The sequence below is a fragment of the Danio rerio genome, chromosome 2 (genome assembly GCF_052040795.2).
Source record: "Danio rerio strain M-AB ecotype USA chromosome 2, GRCz13ab, whole genome shotgun sequence".
Lineage (NCBI taxonomy): Eukaryota > Metazoa > Chordata > Actinopteri > Cypriniformes > Danionidae > Danio > Danio rerio.
In genome coordinates, this window is record NC_141022.1 from 20,414,803 (window position 1) to 20,430,117 (window position 15,315).

Sequence of the window (15,315 nt, forward strand, 5' to 3'; positions counted from 1 at the left end):
TGTCTCTCGTCAGGCGGTCCTTAATCTGACAACAGTGGGAGAGTCACTAAAAAGGCTCGATTCTGCAGTAGGCGACAAAAATACTGCTGTACAAGTTGGCAGATTGTAAGGTTGTTTTTTGGGGGGGCCTGACACGAAACTCAAAGATCAAAAAGTGTTTTTGAGTCCTGATAGACAGGTCTGGAGGAGAATATGGGGCTGTGAGGGTCTCATGGGGAAAATGATACTCTTATACTGTGATATGACTGTAAAAACTTGCAATGTGTACTCGCTGAAAATTGCTTTTTGATATGTGGGTGCAAGTGAGGAAGGTTGATTTGGAAGCAAAGGGGAGAGTCAGTGTTAAATTTAGAATAAATATAGAGATTCTTTTTTTTTTTTTTTCTGCAGCAGGCCTCACTGCTCTGGTTTTTAACATTGCAGCGAAAACATATCACATTGATAGCCTATAAGCCAAAATGACAAAGGCACAAGCAAACACCAAACATACCTTTCGCCCTTGTCAATGAATAAAGGTATTTTCCGACTTAGAGGTGTAAGACAGTTAATTGTAAAGACGGTAGACAAAGGCTTGAGAAAGGAAGGGAAAAGAGGTCTTCTGGTTTGGACAAGTTGAGGTTAGCTGACATGATAAAGATGATCACAAAATAAAGGCAGCTCACCAGACTGGGCCGTCCTGGCTTCAATGGGGTGAGTGAAGACTCCTTGTCCCATTTCAGAGCGGGCTGCCAGAGAGAATTTGTACAAAGTGTCTGGTTTCAGACCTTCAACAGCGTACGAGCCAGCTGGGTCAAAGGTGACATGGATCTAAAGATAAAGCATAAAAATTATTTTCAAAAACATTTTTATTTTATCAATAATTGATGAGTAGATCCCTGCCCTAATTACAAACACAACTCTTCTCCTAATAAGGCTAATAAGGGTTAATTCACAAACACACACACACAAAAAAAATTATTTTCTCAATTACTCACTCTACTGTCGGTTAAACCCTGGAGACCTAAGTTCGCTTTTGGAATAAAAAATTAGGATATTTTTGATGAAATCAGAGAGCTCTCTCATCCTCCGTAGACACCAAGTTTCCGAACTCAGAGTTAGTATAGGGCAAGTGTTAACAAGAGCACTGTGTATTAACATACATGATAAATGCCTCTGTTTGAAACACAGCAACTGCACATCTATAAGTGTGACTGAGTATGACATGTATAAAGTGCACAGATCTCTCATAAACATGTACCCTATACTGACTCTAAAAGTCAAATATTTTTGTTTTATGTGCACGTATTTAAGTAGCTTGAAAATATTACAATTGAAACATATGGACTGTTTGTTGTTTTTCGAAAAAATAATTTTCTATTTGAACCTAATATCGAATTAACTTTTCTATTTGAAATAAGATTTTTTTTTACAATATGATTCTTTCAAATTATTATTTTAATAGGTCATTAAAATGACTGTTGCTCTCTATGAACGATAAGAGAGCACTCAAATTTCATCTAAAATGAATTAATTAATTAATTAAAAAAAAAAATTAAAATTAATTAATTTGTATTGGAAAAAGGAACAAAGGTCTCAAGAGAACATGATTAGAGTGAGAAATTCATTCATTTATTCATTTTCCTTTTGCTTTAGGCTGATTAATACTTCTGCATGAAGCAGACAAGAATGGTCCGGCGCAGCCTTCGCGTGGTCGCCGTGGCTGATGCCAACAACATTGTGCACCTCTCAAAAAATGTAACTACATGTCGCAACGACGCATAGCACAAGCTCTGTGATTGGTCGGCTTGGTACCAGTGACGAGCGTGGGCAGTGTCGAGTCCAATGAAGGAGCTCCAGATGGAAACTGTTGTTTTGTGTTTACCTTATCATTACAGTTGTTGCACATCCGCCGGTTCCCGCAAGTAAACAATTGAGTTTAGCTACTTGTAGTGTTCAGAAAAAAACAAAACGCCCATGAAGAAACTCGACACAAAGAAACAGCAGTGTTATTGCAAAGCAACACAAACAGCACGCAGAAGTATAAATGCATGACTACGCGCAAGGCAGTCGCTAGAATCACGACAATTACTCGACGCAGAACTATAAACCAGCCTTTAGTCTCTATTTCAAAAGTCACCACAGCGGAATAAACCGCCAACTATTTCAGCATATGTATTATGCAGCAGATGCTCTTACTAGTATTGTGAAACACCCATAAACACAGTCCTTCACATACACAAGTTCATACACTACAGCCAATTGAATTCAATTCATAGTCTTTGGACGGTGGAGGAAATCAAGAGGAAACCCACGTGAACACGGAGAGAACATGGGAACTCTACACAGAAATGCCAGCTGAACTCAGTGACCTTCTTGTTGTGAGGTGACAGTGCGAACCACTAACACATCTATATGTGGCACCACATGTGAGAATTGAAGAAATGAGATTTTGAGTGAATAATACCTTGGCTTACATTTACACACCAGTATGAATTTACAGCAGTCGAGTAAGTGAAAACATTTCACATTCAGCTTACAGTACATGGTGTTTTGTGTTTTTAAGAGGGCTTAACTCATCACTCTTACTCTAGCACTAAATACTCTGCACACTAACAAGTTACTTTGTGTATTTACCACTTCTTGTGTGCATTGCCTCTGCTTGTTGAATCGCCGAATGCCTTCTCAATAGTAAGTCACTTTGGACAAAAGCGTCTGCTAAATGACTAAATGTAAATGTAAAATGTAAATGTGTCTTTATTCATCAGATGAAAACAGACCTCTATTTCATTCCCCTTCATAACTATTAGCTAAATTAATTCATTAGTACATTTTCTTATTATCCATTTAACAATTAAAGTTTAAAGGGCAGCTGCAGAGGTTTTATCTCTTTCCACAGAGAACCACTATATTAGCATACAGACACTGATGTGTATCGTGATGAGAGTGCACGTAAGACATCTGATCTCAATGTAGATGAACTGACATCAAGAAAAGCCATCCAAACAGCCCACTCTGGCCTCAGCTGGAATGCTGTCAAGCGCTGAGCATTGATAAGTACCTTTCTGTTTTTGAAGCCAAATGCACAATCTAATTCTATCATCTGACTGCAGACTTTTTGCCTGGAGTCATTTTGTGAAATGTCAATTTTGGCTATCTTTCACTTGCATCCATGGCCCACCGCAGCAGCTGTACGCATTCAATATCTGGTCTGCTTGCAATTCTCAATGAATAGGGCAGAAACAAGCACTGGCATGATACCTTGTTGTCTGAGTCAGCCTCCCAATATTGCAGCTCGTATTTGATGATGGGGTCCTGCACGGGCCACAGCCAAGTTAGTAGGATCCTTGTATCTAGCTCTGCTTCAGCTTCGAAGCTGGATGGCTGAGCAGGAACTTGAAGTAAAACAGAAACAAACATGTTCAAAAGAGCATTTCTCGATTCCTATCTATATCTACTACTGACATTAAAATTCTGGGTTTTGATGCACATTTTAATACATGATCCATAACAATAATTTTTCACTTTTTGGTGCGAATAAATAATTTTAAAAGTGCAATGTTAAATGTTAAAATAACTACAATTTCCTAAGTATAAATATTTTTAATATTTACAAAAACATTAAAGTCAAATAGTATTATTAATGTACTTGATAATGATATTTAAATGTTTTTGATCATTGCAAATAAACTTGGTAATATTAAGTACATTGTAATTGAAAAGTATTGATTTTGTTTATTTCGTGGGGAAAAACGACCCATTGGAATGAATGCACAGACACCCTGCTATGTGCTTTATATATACAAAAAAAATGGCTTAATTTTATATTAAAAAGTAGCTGTATTAAAAAGTAGCATTTAAAAATCTTAATCTTAGGCTCTACATACTGCAAAATCTATCAAAATATACATAAGACAAATTTAAATCAATCTAAATTAAAAAAATTAAAGATAATTAATTAACCTTTATATTATTATCAATTAACTTTATGACATTGACAAGTTAAATGTACTTGAGACAAAATTTTGCAAATTTATTTGAATTTTAACAAGCAAGTTGTTACGAGAATTTTACGAGAAATAAATCTTAAGAATTATTTTGTGCAGAGAAGAATTCTTCCGAATGATTGAAAGACTGAAAATAGTTATCAATGATCGTGCTGTATGTTACAGCATGCAATTTAATGGTTGCCCTGTAAAAGCACTAATGTATGACTCATTATTGCCATATTCACCTCCTTGCTGTGTCTTGACCTGTAGCACATCAGATGGTGGTCCATCCCCTACAGATGTGAAGCCCAGCACACGTAGGCTGTAGGTGATGCCGGTGGTCAGGCTGGAGATAGTGGTGAGACGGCTATCGTCTGTGTTGTGTTTCTGCCAGGCGCTAAGAGGTGCATCCAGGTCAGATGTGTAGTAGATCCGATAGCCTCTGATCTGACCATTGGGTTCCTCTGGTGGTTCCCACTGAACCAACATGGTGCTGGCACTCAGCATTCGTGCTTGAACATGCAGCGGTGGGGAGGAAGGTGCCTGTTCACCTGTTCGTGTTTCAACGGGTTCACTAGGTGGCCCACGACCAATGTTGTTGACTGCCATTACTCGAAACTCATACTCTGAATATGGGCTGAGACCGCCGATGCTGTAACGTGTGGTGGCCACACCGTCCACTTCTTGGAAGTTGGTGTCTGAAGTCTTGGCCCGGTATTGAATTATGTAGTAAGACACAGGTTCAGGGTTTCCAGAGTCCCATGTGAGTGTAACACTCGTAGCTGTGGTTTCCGTAACAGTCAGGGATGTAGGAGGCTTTGGGAGAGCTGAGGAGTAGACAATAAGAAAGAAAATGAAACCAATGACAGTATATGTAGGCTAAGCTGCCTACGCGGTGCATTCTTAAAATAGAGAAAGACAGGCACAGTAAGACAGCGGGAGGAAGAAGAAAGCCTCGCTTGCGTTCTGGTGATTCATAGAACAGCAGACTGGGCTTCCTCATCATTATGTCTTTAAGATTTGTGGCTGGACTCCAAATAAATGTTGGTGACATTCTCCGAGTCCATATTGATCGGTGAAGTGCAAAGTGCAATCAATAGAGGCAGCCATGATGACGAGGAACGGAGTCTGGCAGAGCTTGGCGTTGTCTGGTGGGACCAGCCGTACTGATACAGCTCCAGACATCTGGTCTGAGTAAACACATGCTCGGAATAATCTAAAGCCTTTCATTTTCTCAGGGCCCACAGTAAAAACGTGGGAAGTCCCTAAAGCTCAGTCAACAGAGAGCAAGTGTCCGTGTTTTTTTCTTTGTGTGTATTTGCCAGACGTACCAAACAGCTGGTCAGAACCTTGGGGCTGCAGTTAGAAAATAACTTTTTCTGCTTTCTGACAACCTCTTCAAAGTCTTGGGTAAAATAACAGCGTCTGCAGAATCTCCGGAACGACGCAAATCTACAAAATGGATTCTATTTATTTTCATTCAATACACATTCATGGTGTAAAACTTAAAGGACACTTTTACTGTCCATATTCCGCTTCATCTTGCAGACAATCTGTATGGCACAGACAACAATGCATACATGAAGCATTTACAGTAAGTGCCCCAAAACAAAGGTCCACTAGGTTATGTGCACTTCCCTATCATTTCTTACATCAGAGGTGGACAGGTTCAGTCCTGGAGAACTGCACCTCTGCATAGTTTGGATCTGGCCTTGGATGTAGTTTTATAAGAACACTCAGACCTTAATTAGCTTGTTCAAGTCTGTCTGATTAATAGGATCATACCGGGTCACCCCTGTCTGGCCTTAACAATGTATACTTCCAATGATATTAATGCTCAATAGTGCTCAAGAAAATATTATAACGTGGAAAAATAAAGTATACCTGTGAGGATATTAGAGAAAGTTTTTTATTTTTTTAGGGTCAAAATGTTTTTGTTTTTTTGTACATTTATATTGCAGAAGCAAATCTTACATATATTTGGGATTCTTATCCTATCTTACAAAGTCATATCTCTGTTACCAAACACTGCACAAGCTGCTAAAGATTAAGCCTAAATATAGCTATTAACTTCAGTGCCACAGAAATTGAATGAATGCTTCATTCAGTAGAAAATCAAATACTATTTGGAAAGGTCTGACCAAGAGGGATTGGGCAAGAGTTGACAAAGAATGCATCTGCGATGCCTGGCATTATTAATAATCTAAAATAATATAACACATCTTAAGAGACCTACAATAGTGTTTCTTCTATTCTTTAGCATTTTCATTTTAACATTAAATAAAGGTAATGTCATTGTCGGACAGTGCAATTATGAGCCTCTTTTTTTATTAGCTTTAAATACTTTTGAAGGTAGAACAGCTGTTATGATGCCCTAAAGTTAATACAATAACATCTTTCTATCTGTTAAGATAACGCACTTATGAAACTTTATGAAAAGCTGTTTTGTAATAGAGTTTGTCTTAATTGTGGTTCTAAGTGAAATAACCATGCCTACCAAACAGATAGGACATGATTTTAAAGTTAGGATCTTTCTGCAATAAGTACCTATGATTACATTCCTCAAAAGCAACATAACCCTAAGTTATAGGTCTCACTCTCAATTCCTGGAGGGCCGCAGCTTTGCACAGTTTTGCTCCAACCCTAATCAAACACAGCTGATCCAACTAATCAAGTTGTTTAAGTCTAATTTTAAACACCTTGATTAGTTGCAAAACTGTGCAGAGCTGCGGCACTCCAGCATTTGAGACCTATGCCCTAAGTTGATCATAGAACTACTGCGCCAGAGGTTGCCCCATTTTAGTTTACAAAAATTTCAGAAACAGCTTAAAGTCTTTGCTGTGAATTATTCTTCAAATGAATATTCATTTAGGTAAATGATTTCAATGAAGGATCTTACCTTTGACAGACACTTGTGCCGTTGCCTCGATCATACCTAGGGATGATATAGCCACGCAGGTGTAGTTGGTCGACTGACGGATGTTGGTGAGCTCCAAGACGTTGCGTCCCACAGGCATCTCCTCATCCTTGGTGAGCTCCACCTCACCAGTCATCCATTTGACGTAGGGCATCGGGGCACCTACTGCCACGCAGGTGAGGTTTACACTGCCCCCTGGCATCACCTCGTGATTGGTAGGTGGGATGGAGAAACGGGGTGGAACTCGTCGTACTACCAGAAAGAAGAACATTCGTTTTGTGTTAAAAAGGGTGCTTTTCTGTAGAGTTACACCAACTTTGGATTCAAACTTTAGTGAACGAGGGAAATCTATAGTCACTACCATGTCTCTAGTGTGAATACAAGGACACTATGTCGCTAACATGAACAAACTAACATGGAGTTGAGCTGACAGGTCAAACAAATTCCCTTTAAAGACTGAACTGTCATTTTTTCCGTTTGTTAAAGCCTGAAGCTTTACAACTGGAGGCAGGAAGTCAATACTGTGGCTCACACATATGCGCAGAAGAGGCCGATAAACCAATACGTGCCAGGGGAAGGGTGAAGAAGGCATCGTAATGGTATTTCTTATAGAGTGAGGCATTAAAATTCATGCCAAAGGGGAGCTTTATTGAATTGTGGGTTTGAAGAGAAAAAAAAATCATCCTTGCTGAGGCATTGCAGGATGTGGAGTTTTCTCTGTCAGTTTATCGCCCGGTGGCACTAAGACCCCGGTCTGTTGTTGCTCAGTTCTGCCTCGATTCGGGAACCTGCCTAAGACCTTGTGGGAGACGTATTGTTTGGAGGCCCCTCTCTTTGTGAGCCTCTGATATGCAGATAAACCTGACATTAAAACAGGTTCCCATGGAGACCAAAAGGAGCCTACTGACACTGTGCAGAGATGGGGAGCAGAGGGAGAAACTATCAATGTGGAGTCTGAATGGAATTCAAACCTGCTCTGACATAAACTGACTAGACTGCATGAGGCAAAGCTCATTTTGTACAAGGAACTAATCCATGAGGATCAGAATATCAGAGTTTTTAAAGGGTATTCTGTTATTGGTGGAAACTCCAGGATGCATTACACTCTCCATTGTGCAAGGATCATACCTAGTGGCCATCACGGGGGGGATGCGAAAGCTGAATTTCTTATAAAAAGAAGCTTTTTTTTCTACCAAAATAGGAGTATAAAACAGCAGCACATTAAACAGACTCTTCCAATTTGTGTTAATGACCCGCTGCCTTGTGTCGGTCTATGGAGAAATGGCACAGGCAATAATTGGTTTTTGCACAGGTCCTCCTGAAATTGGATTCTCCACTATGTTCTCTCATTTTATTTTCAGATAGATACCGCGACCAAGCTTGTTATTCTCCTCATTATGTTTGCACTGTAAAGGCAAAACGATAGACTCTTGAGCATTTTTCTTCTTCTTTGAATTAGGCTATGTGAAATTCAGAATACGTCAAGCCCGCTGTTGCCAAGAAATTACAGTAGCAGTAGCATATCTGAGAAATGCAAATTGATTTCCAGGGAAGTCTGTGACACTGACAAACTATGACTATGAACACGGACACAAAGTGAAATGTGTTGTGAAAGAACGGAAACTGTTGTGGGTAATACAAGACAAGTGCATTTACGGTCAAAATAAACACTGATGATGTCTCTATTCCAAGGCTTCATGAAGTAGTGAGCAGGGGTGCGTTTCCCAAACAACAGCAAAACTCGCAGCTGAACTATCATAGATTGGGGAAAAAACAATGTAGTGAGAAGTGTTTCCCAAAACTGTAGTTTCTCTCTCGCAGATCCATCGTTTGAATCACATTGGTTATAACGTAAAACGTCCATTATGACGGTCTAAATGAGACAGAGCAACTACTTCTTTAGACAAAACCCCCATTATTTTTTGTGCAAATTATATTGTTTTACACGCACATGCATTTAAAAAAATGCAATATTCATTTTGTAAAAACATAAACTCGTTTTCCATATTAACAGAAATATGTGTAAATGACACATATACAGTAGGACCTATATAAGTTTGCTTTATGAATTTTATTGAGAATATTCCATATACAAATCATTAAGCTAACATATATTCTAATATCATACATAAATCATATAACGTAACATAAACTCTGCATTTAAATAATAGGTCACCTATAGCTTTTGTCATGAGACACGGTTGTGTTCAAAATGGCATAAATATTTTCAAAGTGCACAACGAAGGAAGCGCAGTTGTGAATATGAAGATGAACTAAACTGTATATTTAAAAAAATATTTTGAAAGGAAAATTACACCTAAGAATGATGACTTTAATGCTTTTTTTATCATTCCAAGTTTAAACGTTGGAACGTTCTAAATGAATAGGGACTAGGGGGATAACTGGAAACAGATCACACCAGGAACTATGCTTTTAACTACAGCTTTAGAGGTGTAGTTGCAAACATACAAGTTTGCGATGCAGTTTGCGAATGTTCGTTGGAACGACGGATTTGGGAAATGCCAAATCCATGAACTATGTTTGTAACGACGCAACTTGCGACCTTAGTTAGCTAATGATGGTTTTCGGAAACGCACCCCAGGTTGGGTACAGGAGTCCTCTTCATGAGCCAAAACTTACATGCAATGTGGGGAAAAACACTTAAACCTCACAAAAAACCTGTGTATTATTAAATTAAATTAAATTAAATTAAATTAAATTATATACATTTAAATTAAATTGAATTTATGGAATTGACACAGATAACAACTAGCCTGAACGAAATATAACATTGCTCTTGCATCTCTTTTAATGCAGGCTCATGCAAGTCACCTGACACAACACATTCAGCCTGAACACAAAGGTGAGGGGCGGCATAACGCAGGGAGTGGGATTGATAACAAGGGTCTCTGATTAAAGATGGATCCAGGTTGGGGTCTGCAAGCGGCGGTTAAGAGTGAAAAGAACCAACCTCCTCGAGGGTCTATGAGATGAGGTGAGAGTTTGACCGGGTGATTTAATGGAGATGAAATTGAAAGACAGAGACAAATGGAAAACAAGAGAACATGAAAAGACATTTGTGAACAATTTCATGGCTGTTAGAAAAAAAAAGAAACACAATGGAAATTTTTAAAAGACAGACACAAAAGCATAACATTCACAGAAAAGTCGGATATTCTACCATATTTCATACATATTGCAGCAACATCCCCAATGTTATAGTTTAATGCAGGCCTATTATAAGGTGAATGTAAAAGACATTTAAGCAATTTATCACTCCTTGTCTATAGGGAACACACTCGGGTTAATAAAGGTTAATGATAGTTATTCATTTAAGGCAGTCAGTTCAGTAAGAGAAAGCAGATGTTGCTTATATTAATAACATTCTATGTAAATACACTGTATTTATTAGTCTAAAACAAGCCTGACATCGCATCCTGTGGTGTGAATGTGGCTCAAGACAATAATACATTTTAATGGAAAATTTCATCTAAAATTGAACTGTTGTTAATTTACTCACTCAAAGGTCATCCAATTTTTCAGAATAACATTACATGTATCTTCAAAAGTAACATGTGTAAATTAAACTTTGTTTTTCTGACTCTTTAGACATTGACTTTGGCATTTTGAGTCAACAAAGACCTATGTTTCAGAAAAAGGAAAAAAAACTTAACTGAAGAAAAAAGCCACTTGCATGACTTGAGAATGCGTAAAGTCCCAACAACGTTTTTTGTTTTTGGGTGAATTATCTCATCAAAAAAGTACTGTTGAAATGTTTGGGGTTAGTACATTATTTACTAAAAAAACAGATTTGCTTTTATTTATAATTAAATAACAAAAGTAAATGTATGCCTAATTCTAAGTTCAAAAGTTAAATTGTTCACAAAATGCTGTTTTTCAAACAGTGTTTCACATTATGCGGTTTTTACTGTTTTCAACATTGATAATGATAATAAATCAGCTAACTTGAATGATTTCTGCAGTAGGGAATATATTTCCTTAAAATATATTCCATTTTATTCAGTAGTTTTGTTGTTGTTGTTGTTGTTTTCAAAATGTTTACTTGCACAAAAAAGATATTTTGAAGAATTTCCATAGTATTTGTTTTTCCTACAGTGGTAGTCAATGGTTACAGGTTTTCAGCTTTCTTCTAAATATCTTCTTTAGTGTCAAACTCTAAAAGATTTGTAACCAACTAAAGTGAGAGAATTTTTCAGTTGACTACCTCTTTAATTGTTAGTTTAAAATTAACTATTCTGAGAGTAATTGGGGTGATATGCAGTCTGATGTATTGTAAAGTCAATAAATTAAGCTATGATAAGTAATGCATTATATAACATATAACAATAAATATTGTACTGAAATTTAAATAAAAAAATATAAATCAAATGGTATTTAATTAAAAAAAGTTTCAAACTCACATTTTCAAAAGCAAGCGGAAAAAAAAAAAGCAATTTTCATAATGAATATGTGAGACTTTTTTAAAATGCTACAATTGTTCTTTTAAATCAAATTGTATTTTGATATGACATTTAACAGTTTAATCCAACACCTCTCACGTCTCAGGGCAATTTATAAATGTTTTTTTCTAATTCGTATAATCTCATCCATAGAATTTAGTATGATTTGTTTATCCACCAATGATGATTGGGTTTAGGGGCGGGGCTGGGTGCGACGCCTCTTTTTAAAAATTGTACATTTCTGTACAACTGAACTGTACAAAAATTAGCCACTAAACTGACAAAACATAATATAGTTACATTTCCTAGTGAGATCAGGCTGTTCTATCAATGAATGAATGAATGAATGAATGAATGAATGAATGAATGAATGAATGAATGAATCAATCAATCAATCAATGAATCAATCAATCAGTCAGTCAGTCAGTCAGTCAGTCAGTCAGTCAGTCAGTCAGTCAGTCAGTCTGTCTGTCTGTCTATCTATCTATCTATCTATCTATCTATCTACCTATCTATCTATCTATTAGAAATATAGTCTCAGTTGCAAGATATTAAGTAACAGTAAACTTTTGTTTTTAAAAGCCAAAAAATGACTGACAGACATATTAACATTTTCTGCACATATGGCAGAGAAGTAACATAACCCGCAAACTATTCAGACAATTCGGAAAGATTTTCTGACAGCTGTCTCTGCATGCATGTGAGCATTCATAACCGTATCTCCAGCCAGGCAGAGAAGGCCATGGAGAGATCATCTAAAAGAGCCTTGGGCCACATTCTGCCACACATTGACACTTGATAGATGATGATGTCAGTTAAAGGCTTGTTAGGACTGCCAGTGTAACGCTACAACACCAGACTATCAGTCTGAAGTGCATTAGCCATATTAAAATGTCTTTAAATACTATATAAAAGTAGACAGATTCACACACACGAAGACATAATAAACAGAGCGGCGGGTGTGAAGTGTGTGAGCGTGGTTTGATTTGCTGTCAGATTGGGGAGCAGAGGAAGGAAGGAGAGCAGACAGCGCTTGACAATGTTTCACTATGGAATAAGCGACTGACAAATGAGCATTCACATATACAGGCTGTACACATGACTGCGATTCTCCTGGTGATCTGCTCCTACTGTATTTTAGACGGACGGACAGAGACACTCGTAGAGCATTTAGACAGCTTTCTGAAAGCTGCTGAAGTGCTGGAAAAGAAAGCAGCTGTTGTATACAGAGGTCTATGCTAATACTGGCACCCTTGGTACTGTAAATATGAGCAAAGATGATTGTGAGGTTAAAAAAGTTTTGCGATTTTTAGTTTTTCTGTAATATACACTGGAAAATATATCTGTTTTCTGTTTATTTATGGTTGTGAATTGCATTATAGGACCTTGATCTTGATGTTGAAAATTTAACTACAGTTTACCAAAGTGACTTTTATTGACATTTGAAATAATTAAATGGATACAAATTAATATAGAGAGAAATTAAGGTCTTTGCACACTAAAATCAAAATTTTTATATGCATTTTTTTCATATTTTTCAAAAATCTTGCACGCTGAGTCCGATACGTATTAATTGGTTTATTCGGGAAAAAAAAAAAAAAACACGAAACATTTCAAAGTCAGTTCAAGCAGAGATCTCCTCCTTATCAAAGAGCTGTGCTAGATTATTCCGAAATTCAATGTTTATTTCAGGAAATCAGTGGAATTTTGATACATTGCTTGTGACACTTGACACATTTACAAATCCGAAAAAAATCTGAAATCCTGAACAGAGATTAGTAGTACCCATAGACATTCTAATAGATGGAAGCTGCAATGATGTGTTGAAGCAATGGATCAAAACGGACCATGAGGTGTCTTTCTATGATAATGTCTATGGGCAGTACCAGCTATTGAAACCAGCATAGGGATTCTCAACTGTCCGCCATGTTTCATCTTTTATTATGTACAGTGTTTGTCATAAAGTTAACTGTGGCTCAACTGATGACATTTTGTACCTTAGCTTTCGTTTGTACAGTGACTCTAAACTGTCAAAACCCTCTTTAAATGCTTTTTTGGATACAAATTTTTTATTATTTTTTATGACAGATAAAAGTTTTGGAGGCAGTGTGTCAGTACAATTCACACAGCGTGAGGTCGAATTCATTTTGTAACTTGATTCTGTAAAATAACAGAAAATGTACTGGCAGTTTATTACAAGGCTTCTGTACTGTAATATACAACAACAACCCTGACAATATGTCACCTTAAACGAATAAACGATAATAAATACGTCTTTTTCAAGGTTAAAAGTTTGAGGTACCATAATGCAATTCAAAACAAAATAAATTAACAACATTAATAATAAAATATGAAAAACTGCTATGTTATGGATATTTTTACAGTGTATATATTGTGATATCATCAGATGACTTAAAATGGCTCTCTTTGTAAAGAATTCATAATTCTGCATTGACTGGGATGATTTTGTAGAGGAGCGTATCTGTGTAAAATCTAATAAACAGAGATGCACCGATAACAAATTTATTGGCTGATTTAGAATTTTTTTTTTTTTTTTTTTTGTAAATGTGACCTGCCTTTGATTCTAATAACTATAATTGTCAGCATGTATAAACAAAAAAATATATACGTTTAATCTTTTTTTTTTTCAATTAAAAATAAATAGAAAATTGCTTTAAATAAACTTTGAATTAATTTGGAAATGAAAAATTATTTTTCAATTAAAATTTATTCCAAATAAAAATATTTTTTATCTTATTATTAAAATGTATATACATGTAATCTTCTGCTGTTTATAACTTGTCTTTTTTCTTATTTCACAAAATCCAAAGATTATGAGCTATGCTTATCTAACATGTTTTGATTATTAGTGTTTATTCTATCGTTTTACTATTACCTTACAAAAACAGATTTTCTGATCTTGTTCTGCTAAAACATTTGCTGACAACTTATGTTGATTAAGATATTCTCTCTCTCTCTCCCTGAAAGCAGTAATCCAGACTTGACATTGCAAATCCTAATGCATATTGCGAAATTGATGCTAAAACAATTCATTGTGCAGCTTTAGAGTTTTGTTAAAAGACTTAATACAGTCTAGAAATGATTCTTTTTTTTTTTTTTTTTTTTTTTGATGAGAGTAAAAACTTTATTTCTATATTCTTGATATCCTCTTCATTATTCTCAGCAAGAGATTTGCAAAAGACCAAAAGATCAAACAAAGGTTCAGGTAAAGACAAAATTATTAGCCCTCCTGTAAAAATTTATTTCTCTGTTTTAAAATATTTTTCAAGTGCTGTTTAACAGCGAGAATACAATTTTAAACATGTAAGGTTCAATAACTAACTTCTTAGTTCATAAGTGTATACCATGATGACATCACATCAAATTTCACTAGTTATTTAGTTTGTAAAATATAGTATTCAGATTGAAATGATCAACCATGTTAACTAAGCAAATTAGGTTAATTAGGCAAGTCATTGAGCCATCTGTTCAATCAACTGTTCTGTAAAAAATCAGAATTAATATATATATATATTTGTGCCAATATTAGCAAAGGGTTCTGTACTGTACACAGATTCACTGACAGGCTGGCAGCTCAGTTCATCCAGCCCAAGCAGATAAATGAGCAGAACGGGAAGCTGAAGAATGATAGCAGGATGCTCTGCTGTTGAACGCCCTTGAAGAGAAAAGCGTGATTAGCTGTTTTGCAGAACCACTTTGGAAAAACAAGCACCCACACCCTGACTGTGATGGACAGATGGATAAAGGAGAGCTATTATGCACCTGTCAACTCTGAGGAAGTTAGTTGTTGGTGTCGTTCCTGAATGTTGTTTTTTTTTGTTACTATTATAATTTTGGCTGTGCAAAAGTCTTTGTGATGAAATGTGAGAATATAAAGGGTGTTATATATTTATATTTACTTAACTAAACAGATACGATGTAAAAACAATGTTGGCTTATACCAATCTGGCTT

The 15,315-nt window shown here is 36.3% G+C and overlaps 1 protein-coding gene across 22 annotated transcripts in view; it reads right to left on the reverse strand.

The window, feature by feature from the left end:
- ptprfb (protein tyrosine phosphatase receptor type Fb) overlaps positions 1-15,315 on the reverse strand; it is a 368,772-nt gene that overhangs the window by 119,372 nt on the left and 234,085 nt on the right. For all 22 annotated transcript variants that reach the window (NM_001083576.1, XM_087240178.1, XM_087240172.1 and 19 more), the window contains 4 exon segments: positions 663-807; positions 3,238-3,371; positions 4,211-4,792; positions 6,865-7,134. In NM_001083576.1, coding sequence (NP_001077045.1) covers positions 663-807; positions 3,238-3,371; positions 4,211-4,792; positions 6,865-7,134 — 1,131 coding nt within the window.